Consider the following 12,536-nt stretch of genomic DNA (forward strand, 5'->3'; position numbering starts at 1 on the left):
GTTTCATTAAAAAATGCAGTTATTGTTGCCATCTTCTACAGTGGTAATATTTGGAACTCATGTATAAACCTGTTCTGTCTGATTTCAGAAAAAGCAAAAACTAGGGAGCTGATTAACAACAAGCGCAACAGTGCCACTCCTGCGACAACCACCACTACAGCAGGAAGCACTACAGCAAACCAGGTTAAAAAGGTGAGAAAGTTCCCAGAATGCCAAGCACATGATGGACATTCATTTCATATTCATTTTCTGTGCATTGCCACTTTGTTTAGTCCCTGTAAGGTAGGACATTTATTTATATATAATACTTTAATTTGTGAAGAGAGTTCATATATTTCTATATAAATATTTTTTTTTTACTATTTCTGAATTTATTACTGTTGTTATTTATAATATTTTAGTGTTCTTAATGAATTTAGGTGCTGCAATATGTGATTTTCCCAATGGGATTAATAAAGGGACTAAATGTCCATCTAGAACATGGTCATCTTGGGCATGTGTGGTGTGGGGATGAGGTCAATAAGTCAGGATGGGTCTAAATTTGCTGAGCTTCTTTACGTAGCTCATATCCACATATTTGCATTGTTTATTACTGTCAGTCATTGGGTTTAAAGCCAGAAAAAGAAACATTGTTAGTGTGGCTCCAAAGTCAAACAGAATATTTGAATGCGGTATAACCCTAATGTTAGATTAACTGGAATAAAGGAGTACATTTTGTTTTATCACACAGTGTAAACACATCTCACATGGTACATTGCTTAAGGGAGGCATTTATATTCATTATATATATATATATATATATATATATATATATATATATATATTTGTGTGTGTTTGTTTTTGCCCCTGTGCAGTCAGAGCCAGCACGGCCTGCGGTGACTGAGGCGCCAGGCTCGTGGAGGACATCTCTGCGTAAGGCGGGCAGCTCAGTGACACTGGGCCCCTCAGGGGCCTCTGATGCAGCCGGTGAAACACTCCGGAGCACTGAGAGCACAGCAGGCATGACTCGCTCGGCCTCTAGTCCCAGACTTAGCTCAGATGCTGACACCAAGGTAATTCCATGGCAAATATACACACATGCATACCAACGTACATACACTAAAGCATACAGACATTTAGGGCTCCCTGGACAAAATATCTGTTACTGTTAGTTTTCCACTGTTGCTGATACTGTCATCAACAGAGAGCACAGATACCATGAAACAGTGACTGACAGTCATGTGCGCCACTAGATGACACTTAGATGCTTCCTCAATTTGCATGTGTTACTGCATTCTGGCAATTTGTATTTTTTATTTTTCAAGCTTATTATTTCTTTTTTGAGATACAGAACACACTGCCTTCACCTAAATAAAAAGCTATAAATATCCACATTTAAAGGCACCTATCAGTTAACCAGCATCATTTCAGAGAATATATGCAATTTGCACTTCAAACACTTCCACGATTAACATCATATACTGTACACATTCGTACTCGCACGGTTCATTTTGTTTAAATGCTGTGATGTGGATTACACCTGTTCACACTTGAGATTACACTATACCTCAACACTGAACTATTCATTAATTACTTGAGTACATTTATACTTGTATAGCGCCTTTTTGCCTCTCGAAGACGCTTACAATTACATTCTACACTCATGTATTGTATTTATTGTCTGCTGACTATTGTACTTCTTGTTCATGCACCTTGTGTCTTGTCTTGAACTATCTATATCTGTCCAGTGTCTGTCATGCACTAATGTCCTTCTGCACCAGAGATCAAGCATAGCATTATTTTGTTACTCCACAACCCAGTATCAGTGTAATGACAAAGTTGAATTGAATTAAATTCAGTCAGAGTTAGTATTGGTAACAGTACTCTGTATTTACAGATATTGGAAAGTCTGGTATCAGTATCTGTATTAGAAGTGAAGTGTTGGTATCGGTGCATCCTTAGTTACTCAGAATAATGAGTAAAATATGCCCTGATTTTCGAAAGATAGAAGATGAAAAAAGTTTAAAATGACACATTTCTTTTATATTTTAAGCAAATTCACTTGCTTATTTTTTCTTCCTTCACTATTAAAAAGTGTTTAGGCACTATGTATAGTCAGTACTTAGTAGGACCCTCTTTGTCAAGTGTTAGAAATAGTATTTAAGAATCTCTTACTTTCTGTTCAGGGGATATTCACTAATATTCACTAATACATCAGGCTAGTGTGGAAGTTTCTTTAAAAACGTCTGATTTTGTGGAAGAAAGTGTTCTATTGAGGACTCTAAAATGAAGGCCATAGTTAATTTTGACGAATTTTAGAAAACCCCGCCTATTATCAGAAGGCGACCGCCAACATCAGCAGCAGCACCACACAACCACTACTGGCCAGTGGGCAAAGCCATGGGCAGAGCAGAAGGCAGCACGGCATACCCCGTGCAATGTGAGAGCACCTTTAGGGTCTTTCTATAGCTCTCTCCTGCTGTGCTGGCTGCAGTTTTTGAATTTGTGGAGTACTAGGCTGCTGATATGCCTGCCTAATGGGTTGAGGTTGAAGGTTGAGAATTTGAAATCTGGTGTTTCCTAACAATGACGATGTACAAGACATGGACTTTACATTGTGTTTTTATCCAAGACCTGTGTAAAAGATATCTCAGAGCTTGAATCTGTTGGGTGTTTCAGATTTTCTTTTTTACGGATACTAGTCTTGCTTAATATGTTTAAATTAATGTTATCTTAACATTATAACAGTGTTTCATTGTTAAGATATAAAAAAAAAAAATAAAGCACCCCCCTGCTGGCAGATAGTTTAGCTTTATAATGACTATTTTTATGTAGCCTTACATTAGCCTAGGATATAGTCAGTATTTTCTTTGCTTCCTTGACCTTCTCAGGCATTTTCATTAAAATAAAAAGCTGAATAGACTCTAGCAGAACCAAATGTTTGCTTGTGTTACAACGTGTCCTCATTTACCTTTTTTATTGCTGCTGATGCTTTTATTATAGAACAGCAAGGAGAGAACAATGAACATGTGGTAATTGTAGGTGCTCTTCCTTTCACTCTTCCTAGTAACTGATTGTCCGCTAAAGTTCTTACCTAAGTCTCTGATGGTCCAGACTTGCTGTTAATAGTTAATAACAGAGTGTTAAATTAATGAGCGCCAAAACGTGAACACGCACATTGACAGCATTGCTTGTGTTTGAATGACAAGATCATATTACAGATTTTACAACCAACAATGTTTTCAGTTTCTGTTCTTGGTACAGCGACCTGTTTGATAGTTGTTGACCGTGTCCCATGAAAGCTAAAGCTTAATGCTTGTGCGGAAGTGGTTTATCTGTTAGCATCGACAATTTTAGCCAGACACGGCCAGTCACGATCATTGCCACCGACTGCACTGTACACTGTGGGTTATAGTGCTCTCTATCACATTATCTCGGTAGGCTTTGTGTAAAACACTGTGGATTGAGGAATAATAAAATATATACCATCCATCTGACACCCACTATCAGGCCTTGCTTTAAAAATAAATTCACCTTGGACACACCAGCCAGCGTTTAACCTCAATCACAAGATAATACCTCAGATGTAACCGGCTTGTTTTGAAACTTGTTAAAGTGTTCCCTACTAACACACACTTTTTATGGATTACTCTAATACACAGTCTTATACCTGTGATTCGCCCTGTCTGGCACATTTTAGTGTTGTCCCAGTTCTGAAATGCCATGTTTTGTTTAGGAACCCAGGTTAGCCCGAGTGCAGCCCACTCCGTCCAGACGCTTGTTCAGCATTGCAGACACCAACACCAGTACCAGCACCACTCCGAGCCCTCCCACTGACAATACCAGCAGGTGTGTATGTATGAGTGTGCGAAAGCGCATGTGAGTGCGTGATCGCCAAATGTATTTGGACACTTGCTCATTCATTTGCTGGATTATTCTGCTTTTGTTGGTGTATCTGTCTCAAATTCTCAGTAAAAATCCCTGTAATAGATTTTGGAGAATTGCTATGAGGATTTAATTGCAATGAGCAACAAGAGCCTTGTTAGTGAGGTCAGGATGTTGAATGATTACCACCCCACCTCATCCCCAACTCCCTAACTCATCCTAAAAGTATTGGATGGACCACCATCATTCCAGCATGCTGGGGGCTTTATATTCCTCTAGACCATGTATGGCATTAGGCATGGTGCCAATAGTTTCATGTTCATCTGCTCTAGGAAGTTCTATTCTATTGGCAGTACTTTTCTAAAGTGACTAGACAAGCTGTGTTTTTGCATTTACACTTCTGCTCCAGCATCGTGTGCAGTTTATGGTAGCTGAACGCATGTATTAGAAAGGGCTGTTCACAAACATTTGGATATATCGTGTATATCTGTATTTGCTGCATGTTTAAGAGCATTTCTAATCTGTGTGTGTCTTGGTGCAGCTGGTTGAGCCGGAGCTCCTCGTACACTCGCAGGTTAAACAGCCAGTCAGGCAGTGATGTGACCAGCCAGAACCCCTCTTTACCTCGTAGGTCAGTGACACACGCTCACACACACGTACACAAACAAACAGCAGCAGGCATAAAGATGGTGTTTATCTGGGCTGCTTTTAACTCTGTACATGGGTGTGTGTCTCCAGCTCCTCTTACGGACGGAAACTCGATGACCCCTCAGTGACCTCGGTCACCTCACAGGGGACCTCTGGACTCAGCCGCCTCAACTTTTCTCAGAGGTGTGTATATGTGTGTGTGCATGGTTGTGTATTTGAGTATGTTTATATGTTCAGACATTTGCTTAATAATACTTTTTTTCTCCTATTCTGGATCCTATATAGACTAGCTCAGGAACAGTCGGAGAAGAAGGAACCTGTCTCCACGACAACAACAACTACGACAACAGGCGAGCAGGAGACTAAGCAGAGGCGCAAGTGAGTGCCATGTGCTAGAATGTGTGTGTGTGTGTGTGTGTGTGTGTTTTATTGGGTTTGCAGAGGATGAGTTCCAGACCTTGTTTAATTGAGTTAAACACTCTGTGTTTACACAGTTTTATTGAGGTGTGTGTGTGTGTGTGTTTGCAGGTCATACCTGACTCCAGTGCGTGATGAAGAGGCTGAAGCTCAGAGGAAGGCTCGCTCCAGACATGCACGTCAGTCTAGACGCTCCACTCAGGTTAGCCTGACTTTTGACCTCTGACTCTAATCTTAATATTGTGCACCATTCACAGACCCTTCTGGCAGCTCTAGCATTGTTGTTAACCAATTTGTGTGTGTGTGTGTGTGTGCGCACGCACGTACACTACAGGTCAAAAGTTTAAGAACAAAAGTTTTAGAACACCACCATTTGTTCCCCTTTCTTTCACCGTCATTTAAGCTCTTCAGGTCCAGTCAGTAACCAGAGGTCTAATTAAAGGTCTGTTAGGTGAAGTGCAGTAACAAAGTTATTGCTAAGATGAAAAATAAAAAAGCAACTTGTCTGAACTCTACAGCACTGCTACTGGACGGGTGTTCTAAAACATTTGGTCGGTGGTTTATGTAATTAAATACCTTTTGCTTTCCCCTCGACTTGGAAAAATCATATACAGTGTATGAACAGAAGTATTGGGACACCTGTTCATGTGTTGTTTCTTCAGAAGTCAAGGATATTTAAACCATTAATACTAATACATTAGGTATGGTGCCATTTGGACATATTGTGTGCTTTAAGTACAATAAGGAGTCGGCCTTTAATGATCCCTATTGAAAATGTAGGACTTAATACTGGCTTGTAGTCCAAGTGTTTGAAGAGGGCATGGCCTTCAGGTTGGAGCAATACACAAGGCAAAAGCTTAATGGGTTGATTTTTCATTTTTTTACTACTAGCCAACCAAAGTACAGCTCCTTCTGAGATGCTATAGGAAGCTAACATGTTTGAAAAATATGCTACAAATTTTGATAGACTAAGACAAAAAGTTTTTACAGGGTTCCAGACCCAGAAGTTCTTGCTCTGAGAGGTCTGTACAGTTAGTTTAGTGTGGAAGTTCAGGGCTGATGCAAAGTGATCCAGTGATGGGGTCTAGGGTTCAGTTCAAGCAGGCCCTGTGTGGTCTGTTGTGTCTGTGTGTGGAATTGCATGATTGGTTCGTTTTGTCACGTGATTTCTTCGTCTAAAAATATTCTACAACCAGATTTCTATAAGAAGGACTCCTTGTTTGCAGGAATTCTTGTGTGGTGAATAAATAAATAAATGCCATGACTTCAAAAAGTCATGTGCTACTCTTCTCTATTTTAGAGTTTGTATCCAAGCAAAATAATGAAAAAGCAATGAAGAGATGATCCGAATTCAAATTGGCACTCGGATTGCGTGGTCAGTTCACTGTTCAAATGCAATCGTGTGTCAAAGCAAACCAGCATAAAAAGCTCATTCCCCAAACAAGCTCAGAATCGTGTTTGGATGTAGACTTTTGTATTTGGGGAAATGCACCCAGTATAAGAAGCAGTCACTGAGGTCTACATGCCTGACCTTTTCTCACATTTTTCTCGCTTTTTTCCTAACCATGAGCAACAAAAACCTCTGAACCTCTGCTTCATTTATTGTCTAACTTGCACTCCTGACCTAATCATGTGCTGCTGTTTTCAGATAATCGACTTGGTTAATTTCATTTGTGCATAATCTTAATGTTTTAACCTCTATTTTTGGATAAGTGGCATTTTTGTTTTGTCTCCAGGGTGTTACACTTACCGATCTCCAGGAAGCAGAGAAGACAATAAAGACGGAAAGCAAGGGGAACGAGAGGAAGAAAGAGGAGGAGGAAAAAGAAACGAAGCAGAAGAAGGGAGAGGAAGGGGTGAGAAAGGTTGAGTTTGATGATCAGAGATATTTTAGTGCATGTTAAGCTGATCTTCGCCTCACAAGCTCCTTGTTTAATACAGTTTTATTATATTTATTTGATTTTAAACATATGATTACTGTTTTTGTTTTGTTCCTTCAGGAGGTGAGCTGGAGATCTCGCATTGCGAACCTGCAGAAGTCTGATCTGCTGGGACTCACACACCCCCCTGGCGCCCCTCGCCCTGCTGACAGAAGAGGTGACCTTATCTTTTGACCCTTGCTCTTTGGTCCAAAACAAACCGCATGGTTAAATATTTATTTACTGTGTTTGTTTACTTGTTTGTTTGATTGGTTGGTTGGTTGGTTTGTTCTCTTTCAGGTGCAGAGGACAGTATTGATTTTGAAGAGCGAGCGATGGAGAGGAGGAGAGCGAGAGCACGGAGGAGAGAAAGATTAGGAGAGGTGAGGAGGAGAGTCCATGTGCTGGTGTAATGATGAGATTAATGTTAGGACTGAAACTGAAGTTTGACCTCGGACATCTGTGTATTTTCAGTTGGGAGATAATGAGCCCAGCGCAGAAGAGAGAAGTGGTGGGCAGGTCCCACAGGTTTGGCCAGTCAACAGTCTAGATTTACCTGACGGGGCCAGTGAAGCAGAGTTTTCCAAGCCAGTTCTCTGAGATCTCCAGCCAGTCCATGTTTTTGTTGTATTCCATCTTCATGAGTGATTGATCCAAGTCTTTAAAAACACTGAGCACATAATAGATGTGTTCTGGAAGCTGGAAAAGAACAAATATTGTCTGGACTGCCTGAAGGTCCCTGTGGACTGGGTTGGGAAAAGCTGCACTGAGCTCTTACTTTACTGTGGTTTATTTATTTGCCTTTCATGCATGTAGCTTAGTGTGTGTATCGATGATCTCTTGATGTGTGTGTCTGTTTTTCTGGTTACAGACAGACAGGTATACAAGCATCAGGTATGGATCTGACTTTTAACCTTTTGGCTTATCTGGTTTGAGAAGTTGTTTGGTCTTAAATAGTCTACATTCTCTCTTTTCTCTCTCTCTCTCTCTCTCTCTCTCTCTCTCTCAGGTCTAATCTAGCTTTGAATGACTGTGTCATGGCAGGAGGCTCAGGCGTTAAGGATTATAAAAAGGTAGGTGTTGATGTCACCACTTTATCTCCCCAGGCAGATGATGTAGCTTCTGTAGGCTATGAAGCAGAGGATGTATGATCATTTCTCGTTGTTTGTGTGTGTCTATGTGTGTCTGTGTTAGTTGTTTGAGGATCTGTCTAGAGAGAACAGTCAGCTGCAGTCACAACTACAAGAAACACAGAGGACTGTCTCCGTGACCAGAATTGAGCTGGAGAAAGCAACACAAGTAAACATATACATATATATATATACATATATATGTGCACACTTAAAAAAAACACTTGATTAGTTTCAGATCTGCTGTAACACTGCTGTGTGTGTGTGTGTGTGTGTGTTTGTGTGTTGCAGAGGCAGGAGCGGTTCAGTGACTGCACTGCTCTTTTGGAGCTGGAGAAAAAGGTAGGTCTTTCTTCCAGGGTGTGACACACTGTGTCAGCAGCAGATGATAAATTATTTTTGGTAAACGCTATTGTTATCACTTTTTAAACATTAAATTTTAGCTTTTTCGTAGATTTATCCACATGTAGTGATTGTAATTTTTCATTCTTATACTTGCAAAAATGCAGAGTATAGTGGATAACACTACCAAAAGGGAGAGTCAGTTCTCATTAAGGTTTCTAAATATTATTTGTGAAATAAATTAAAATGTAAAGTGTTCAAATAATTGTTCAAAGCAGATTTAGCTATGCCATGTAAGAGGTAAGCTTTTTTAAACCCACGATGATGTCACACTATATAGACAAATGTTTGTGGAAACCGCTTAAAAGGAATGAATTGAGTTGCTTAAACAGGAGTGTGAATGCACACATGCACAGCGAGTCCATCAAAATAAGGATAAACTCTTTTATTTATACAGATACTTTTGTCTATATAGTGTATGATGGGAACTTGTGTTATGAATTGGTTAATGTCCTTAGCCACAGTAGGAGATTTTATTAAGAAATTATGGTAAAAAAAAAAAGTCTCTGTCTTTCTCTTCTCACACTTCTGTATACATTTCAGGAGAGAGTGGTGTTGGAGAGACGTGCAGCAGAGTTAGAGGAGGAGCTGAAGGTAAGAAGAGAACAAATTAGAGGCTTCACTTTTCACTTTTTCTCTTTAGAAAACACTTTTTACCTTTATTTTATTTTGTATCCTTAGTCAATGCTAGTTTTTTCTTGTTAATTTAACTTTTAATCAAACCTTGGGTCAGAAAAAAGTGTTAAAGCTTTACACACAAGTGTTTTTTTTTAAGCAAATAAAAAAAAAATACAAAATCAGGCAACATATAGTAATTATCCTGTTGACATCAAACACTCGGAAAATTCACTTATTTCTGACATATACTGGAAAAAAGTCAAACAAGCAACAGGTTCTCAATTTTGTGTCACGTGGTCTCATTTGCCTCATTTTCCACCTTTTCTCAACCAGTAACTGAGACGGACACGCTTGTCGTTTTCCGCTTTGTTATTTCTACTATGTTATCTGCAAGTGTGAAAACACACCATTAAGATGCTTCATGTTCTAGGAACTGACCGGAACTGTAGCGCTTGGTCAAAGAACAAAAAGGAATTAATAGGCGTTTTTTTTTTTAAGCAATATTTTTATGTTATTAGTTAATCCAAATGATTGCATTATTTTGACAACCCAGTCATTGTAAATGTTTGGGTGCCAAATTACTTATTTTTTGGCACCCAAACATCTTTAAATGCAATGCTCATATTTTTTAACCCCATTATTTTACATTACAACATTTTGACTTTTTGTGTAATGTAAAATATCGGGGTTGAAAAACATGAGTATAGCATTTAAAATGGATTTTGCATGGTGTGTGTGTGTGTGTGTGTGTTTGTAGGTTTTGGGGGATTTAAAAGCGGACAACCAGAGGCTGAAGGATGAGAATGGAGCGCTTATTCGAGTGATCAGTAAACTCTCTAAATAGAGGACACGCAAGAGAGAGAGAAAGAAAGAATGAGTGAACGAAGGAGAGGGGGGACAGGAAAATAGAATGAGGGACAATCCACTCCTCCCCCACTTCACATCCCAGTGTGCCAAAGAAGAAGAGGAGCGAGCGAGTGAGAGAGAGAGAGAGAGAAAAGAGAAGGAAAGGGAATGTCACTTTCTTATGTGCACCATTTAGTTGAACTGCAGTTTGATCCTGATTCACACCTGTCTGCTTCTGAAGCCTGGAGATTCAACTCTCCTGTGTGTGTGTGTGTGAGTGCACGTGTTTGGTGTGTAAGTTTGTGTGTGTGGAAGGGAGGGTGGATGGGTATGTGTGTGAAGCTACCCCTCAAATTACACACATTCATTAGCAGGAACTCTGTTTATCATAATCATCAGGAGGCTGATGGGCAGAAGAGATATGTGCGCTCTCACACAGATACACAGAGAAACACGCACAGATACACACACACACACACACAGCCAGGGAACATCACCGCTAAAGAGAAAGAAGGCCTGCGCAATCTTCTTAGACACCCACACACAACGTGCACAACATTCACACAAGTGTGCCACACACGCGTCATCACACAACATTCCACCGTTCTTCGGCAGCTTAAGTCTGCAGTAATTTTGCACCTTACATTACACTCCTCACGCATGCACGTTGCACACTCACTCACTCACACACACACACACACACACACACACACACACACGCTGATATAGCCATATGAAGTCTTCTCTTAACCTGAGTTGCCAACTCTGGGACCACTTTGTTGCACCTATCCAATACTGCCTCGGCTAAAAGCGCACGGCCACGGCAACGCTCCACCACAATCAATGGTATTGAATCAATGCAGCTCATACACACTACACACTACACGCAGGGTCAGTGACATCAGTGCAAGCTCATGCACAGCTGGCACTCTACTGTTGTGCACAGGCCCGTCATGCTATGCATCATGTTTTTCATACACTTTATTAATAGAAAGTTGAAGAATCGGATGCTATTTTTCATGTGTTTATTTTTTTTTCTTCGTTGTTTGTGTCGAATCCTCACCCCTGTTGTTTGGAGGCGAGGAGGGTAACTGTTTATTATATAAATGGACAAATATTATTCCCTTTGAAATAATAATGCCATAAAATGTAATGTGATATTGATACCCCCCTTTCACATGTTGTTTTTTAATATATATAAAACGAATGTCAGCACTTAATAAAAGGTTGTGTAGTGTTTGTAGTTTGTCGAGTATAAGCTTTTTATAATATTTATTTTGCCGTTTTTGTTGCACTTAATCATGAAGTGCTAGTTTAAGGATGGCTTGGGAATAGCCATGCCTAAAATAAGTTGTGAGGTGGTGTTATCCTGTGAATAAGGCTGATTACTAATAGTGGGTTTCCTCAGTGGTGCGATCCACAGTGTATTGGGTATATGTCAGAGAACACAGTGGGTGGTAATGATTGGGACTGGCCACATCTGGCTAGAATTGTCCTTGTGTGAGCGGGCAAGCGATTCTAAACTCACATCCATATTCAGTGCAGGAGGCCCCACACACACACACACACACACACACACACACACACACATCCCACAGGTCTGTCTGTGCAGCATTCTTTAGCTTCCATGGGACATGGCATAAAGTCATGGGACACGATATTAGTCTCATGGTCCATGACATTTAGAATTTCAGTGTATATCTGATTTAGGTTTTAGGTCTTGTAGCAGAATGGATTTAAACTGGGGCTAAGTTGGGGCATACTTTGCAAATACTGGTCTAACTCATCCACTCGAAAGCCTATCTGTCACTCAGTCTTTCTATCTCATGCACTCTTTCTCTCTCTCTCTCTTTAATGTATGCTTGTTCGCCTGCCCACCAGATGTCCCGCATCGTTGGGGGGAAGGAGAGAGGAACAGCTGGAGCAATGGATATAACATTCCCACAGCCAGTGTATGTGTGTGTGTGTGTGTGTACGAGAGAGCAAGAGAGAGGAAGTCACAAAATGGAATGTGGACAGACTGGGTGCGAACACTGAAACACGGCATTGTCACAGCTATTGATTGACACACATTAGTGCAGCTAGAAGGTCATCAGTGAGCAAAGGGAAAATGTTACAGCCAGAAATGTTATGCATTTTAATTTCAGCGTTTTTTTTGGACTGTGCTTTCCTTCCACTGCAGGCAAGAACATTGTTTTGCGCTTGTGTCTCTCGAGGGGTTTTATAGGCAGGCCTGGAGAACTGAATGACCTTTAGAAGAGCACTACCTTCATCCTCATCTGTTTGTCCCATCTCCTCACACACTGGTAGTCTGTCCACTGTCCTACCAGGATAGGATGTAGCTGCTGACAACAAGCTCAGCTCCTAATAAGGTACGCCGAGCTGGCCTTGCTGTAAATATCTCTGAGAAGGAAAGAGAGGGAGCGAGGGAGGGAGAAGAGGAGAGGAAGAGAGCAGTAAAGGGAAAAGCATAGGGGATGGATTGCAGCCTTATAAGGACAAAGCTGCTCTTTTCCCAGGGTTCGGAGTTCCGACCTCCGGCACACTGCCAAGCTGAACCCGACTGTGTCAGAGCACCATCTGGAGGCCTGCGAGTAAAAGGGCAGGAGGGAGGAGGAGTGTGTCCGTGTGTGTTCTAGCTAATCCACAGGCTTGTGTAATGAAGATATCAACCTAAACCAGCACACCTGTT

General features: G+C 40.7%; 1 protein-coding gene across 2 annotated transcripts in view; it reads left to right on the forward strand.

Annotated features, from left to right (window-relative positions):
* Positions 1–11,083, forward strand: part of zmp:0000001167 (protein phosphatase 1 regulatory subunit 12A) — a 40,016-nt gene extending 28,933 nt beyond the window's left edge. For both annotated transcript variants that reach the window (XM_049474404.1, XM_007235127.4), the window contains exons 9-25: positions 89–192; positions 855–1,052; positions 3,716–3,828; positions 4,406–4,495; positions 4,603–4,695; positions 4,798–4,890; positions 5,041–5,131; positions 6,666–6,785; positions 6,930–7,026; positions 7,149–7,231; positions 7,323–7,376; positions 7,720–7,742; positions 7,858–7,921; positions 8,043–8,147; positions 8,270–8,320; positions 8,924–8,974; positions 9,756–11,083. In XM_049474404.1, coding sequence (XP_049330361.1) covers positions 89–192; positions 855–1,052; positions 3,716–3,828; positions 4,406–4,495; positions 4,603–4,695; positions 4,798–4,890; positions 5,041–5,131; positions 6,666–6,785; positions 6,930–7,026; positions 7,149–7,231; positions 7,323–7,376; positions 7,720–7,742; positions 7,858–7,921; positions 8,043–8,147; positions 8,270–8,320; positions 8,924–8,974; positions 9,756–9,842 — 1,517 coding nt within the window. In that variant the 3' untranslated portion in view covers positions 9,843–11,083. The remainder of the gene's footprint in view (positions 1–88; positions 193–854; positions 1,053–3,715; positions 3,829–4,405; positions 4,496–4,602; positions 4,696–4,797; positions 4,891–5,040; positions 5,132–6,665; positions 6,786–6,929; positions 7,027–7,148; positions 7,232–7,322; positions 7,377–7,719; positions 7,743–7,857; positions 7,922–8,042; positions 8,148–8,269; positions 8,321–8,923; positions 8,975–9,755) is intronic.
* Positions 11,084–12,536: the final 1,453 nt, after the last annotated feature.

This window comes from Astyanax mexicanus, chromosome 2, assembly GCF_023375975.1.
Source record: "Astyanax mexicanus isolate ESR-SI-001 chromosome 2, AstMex3_surface, whole genome shotgun sequence".
NCBI lineage: Eukaryota > Metazoa > Chordata > Actinopteri > Characiformes > Acestrorhamphidae > Astyanax > Astyanax mexicanus.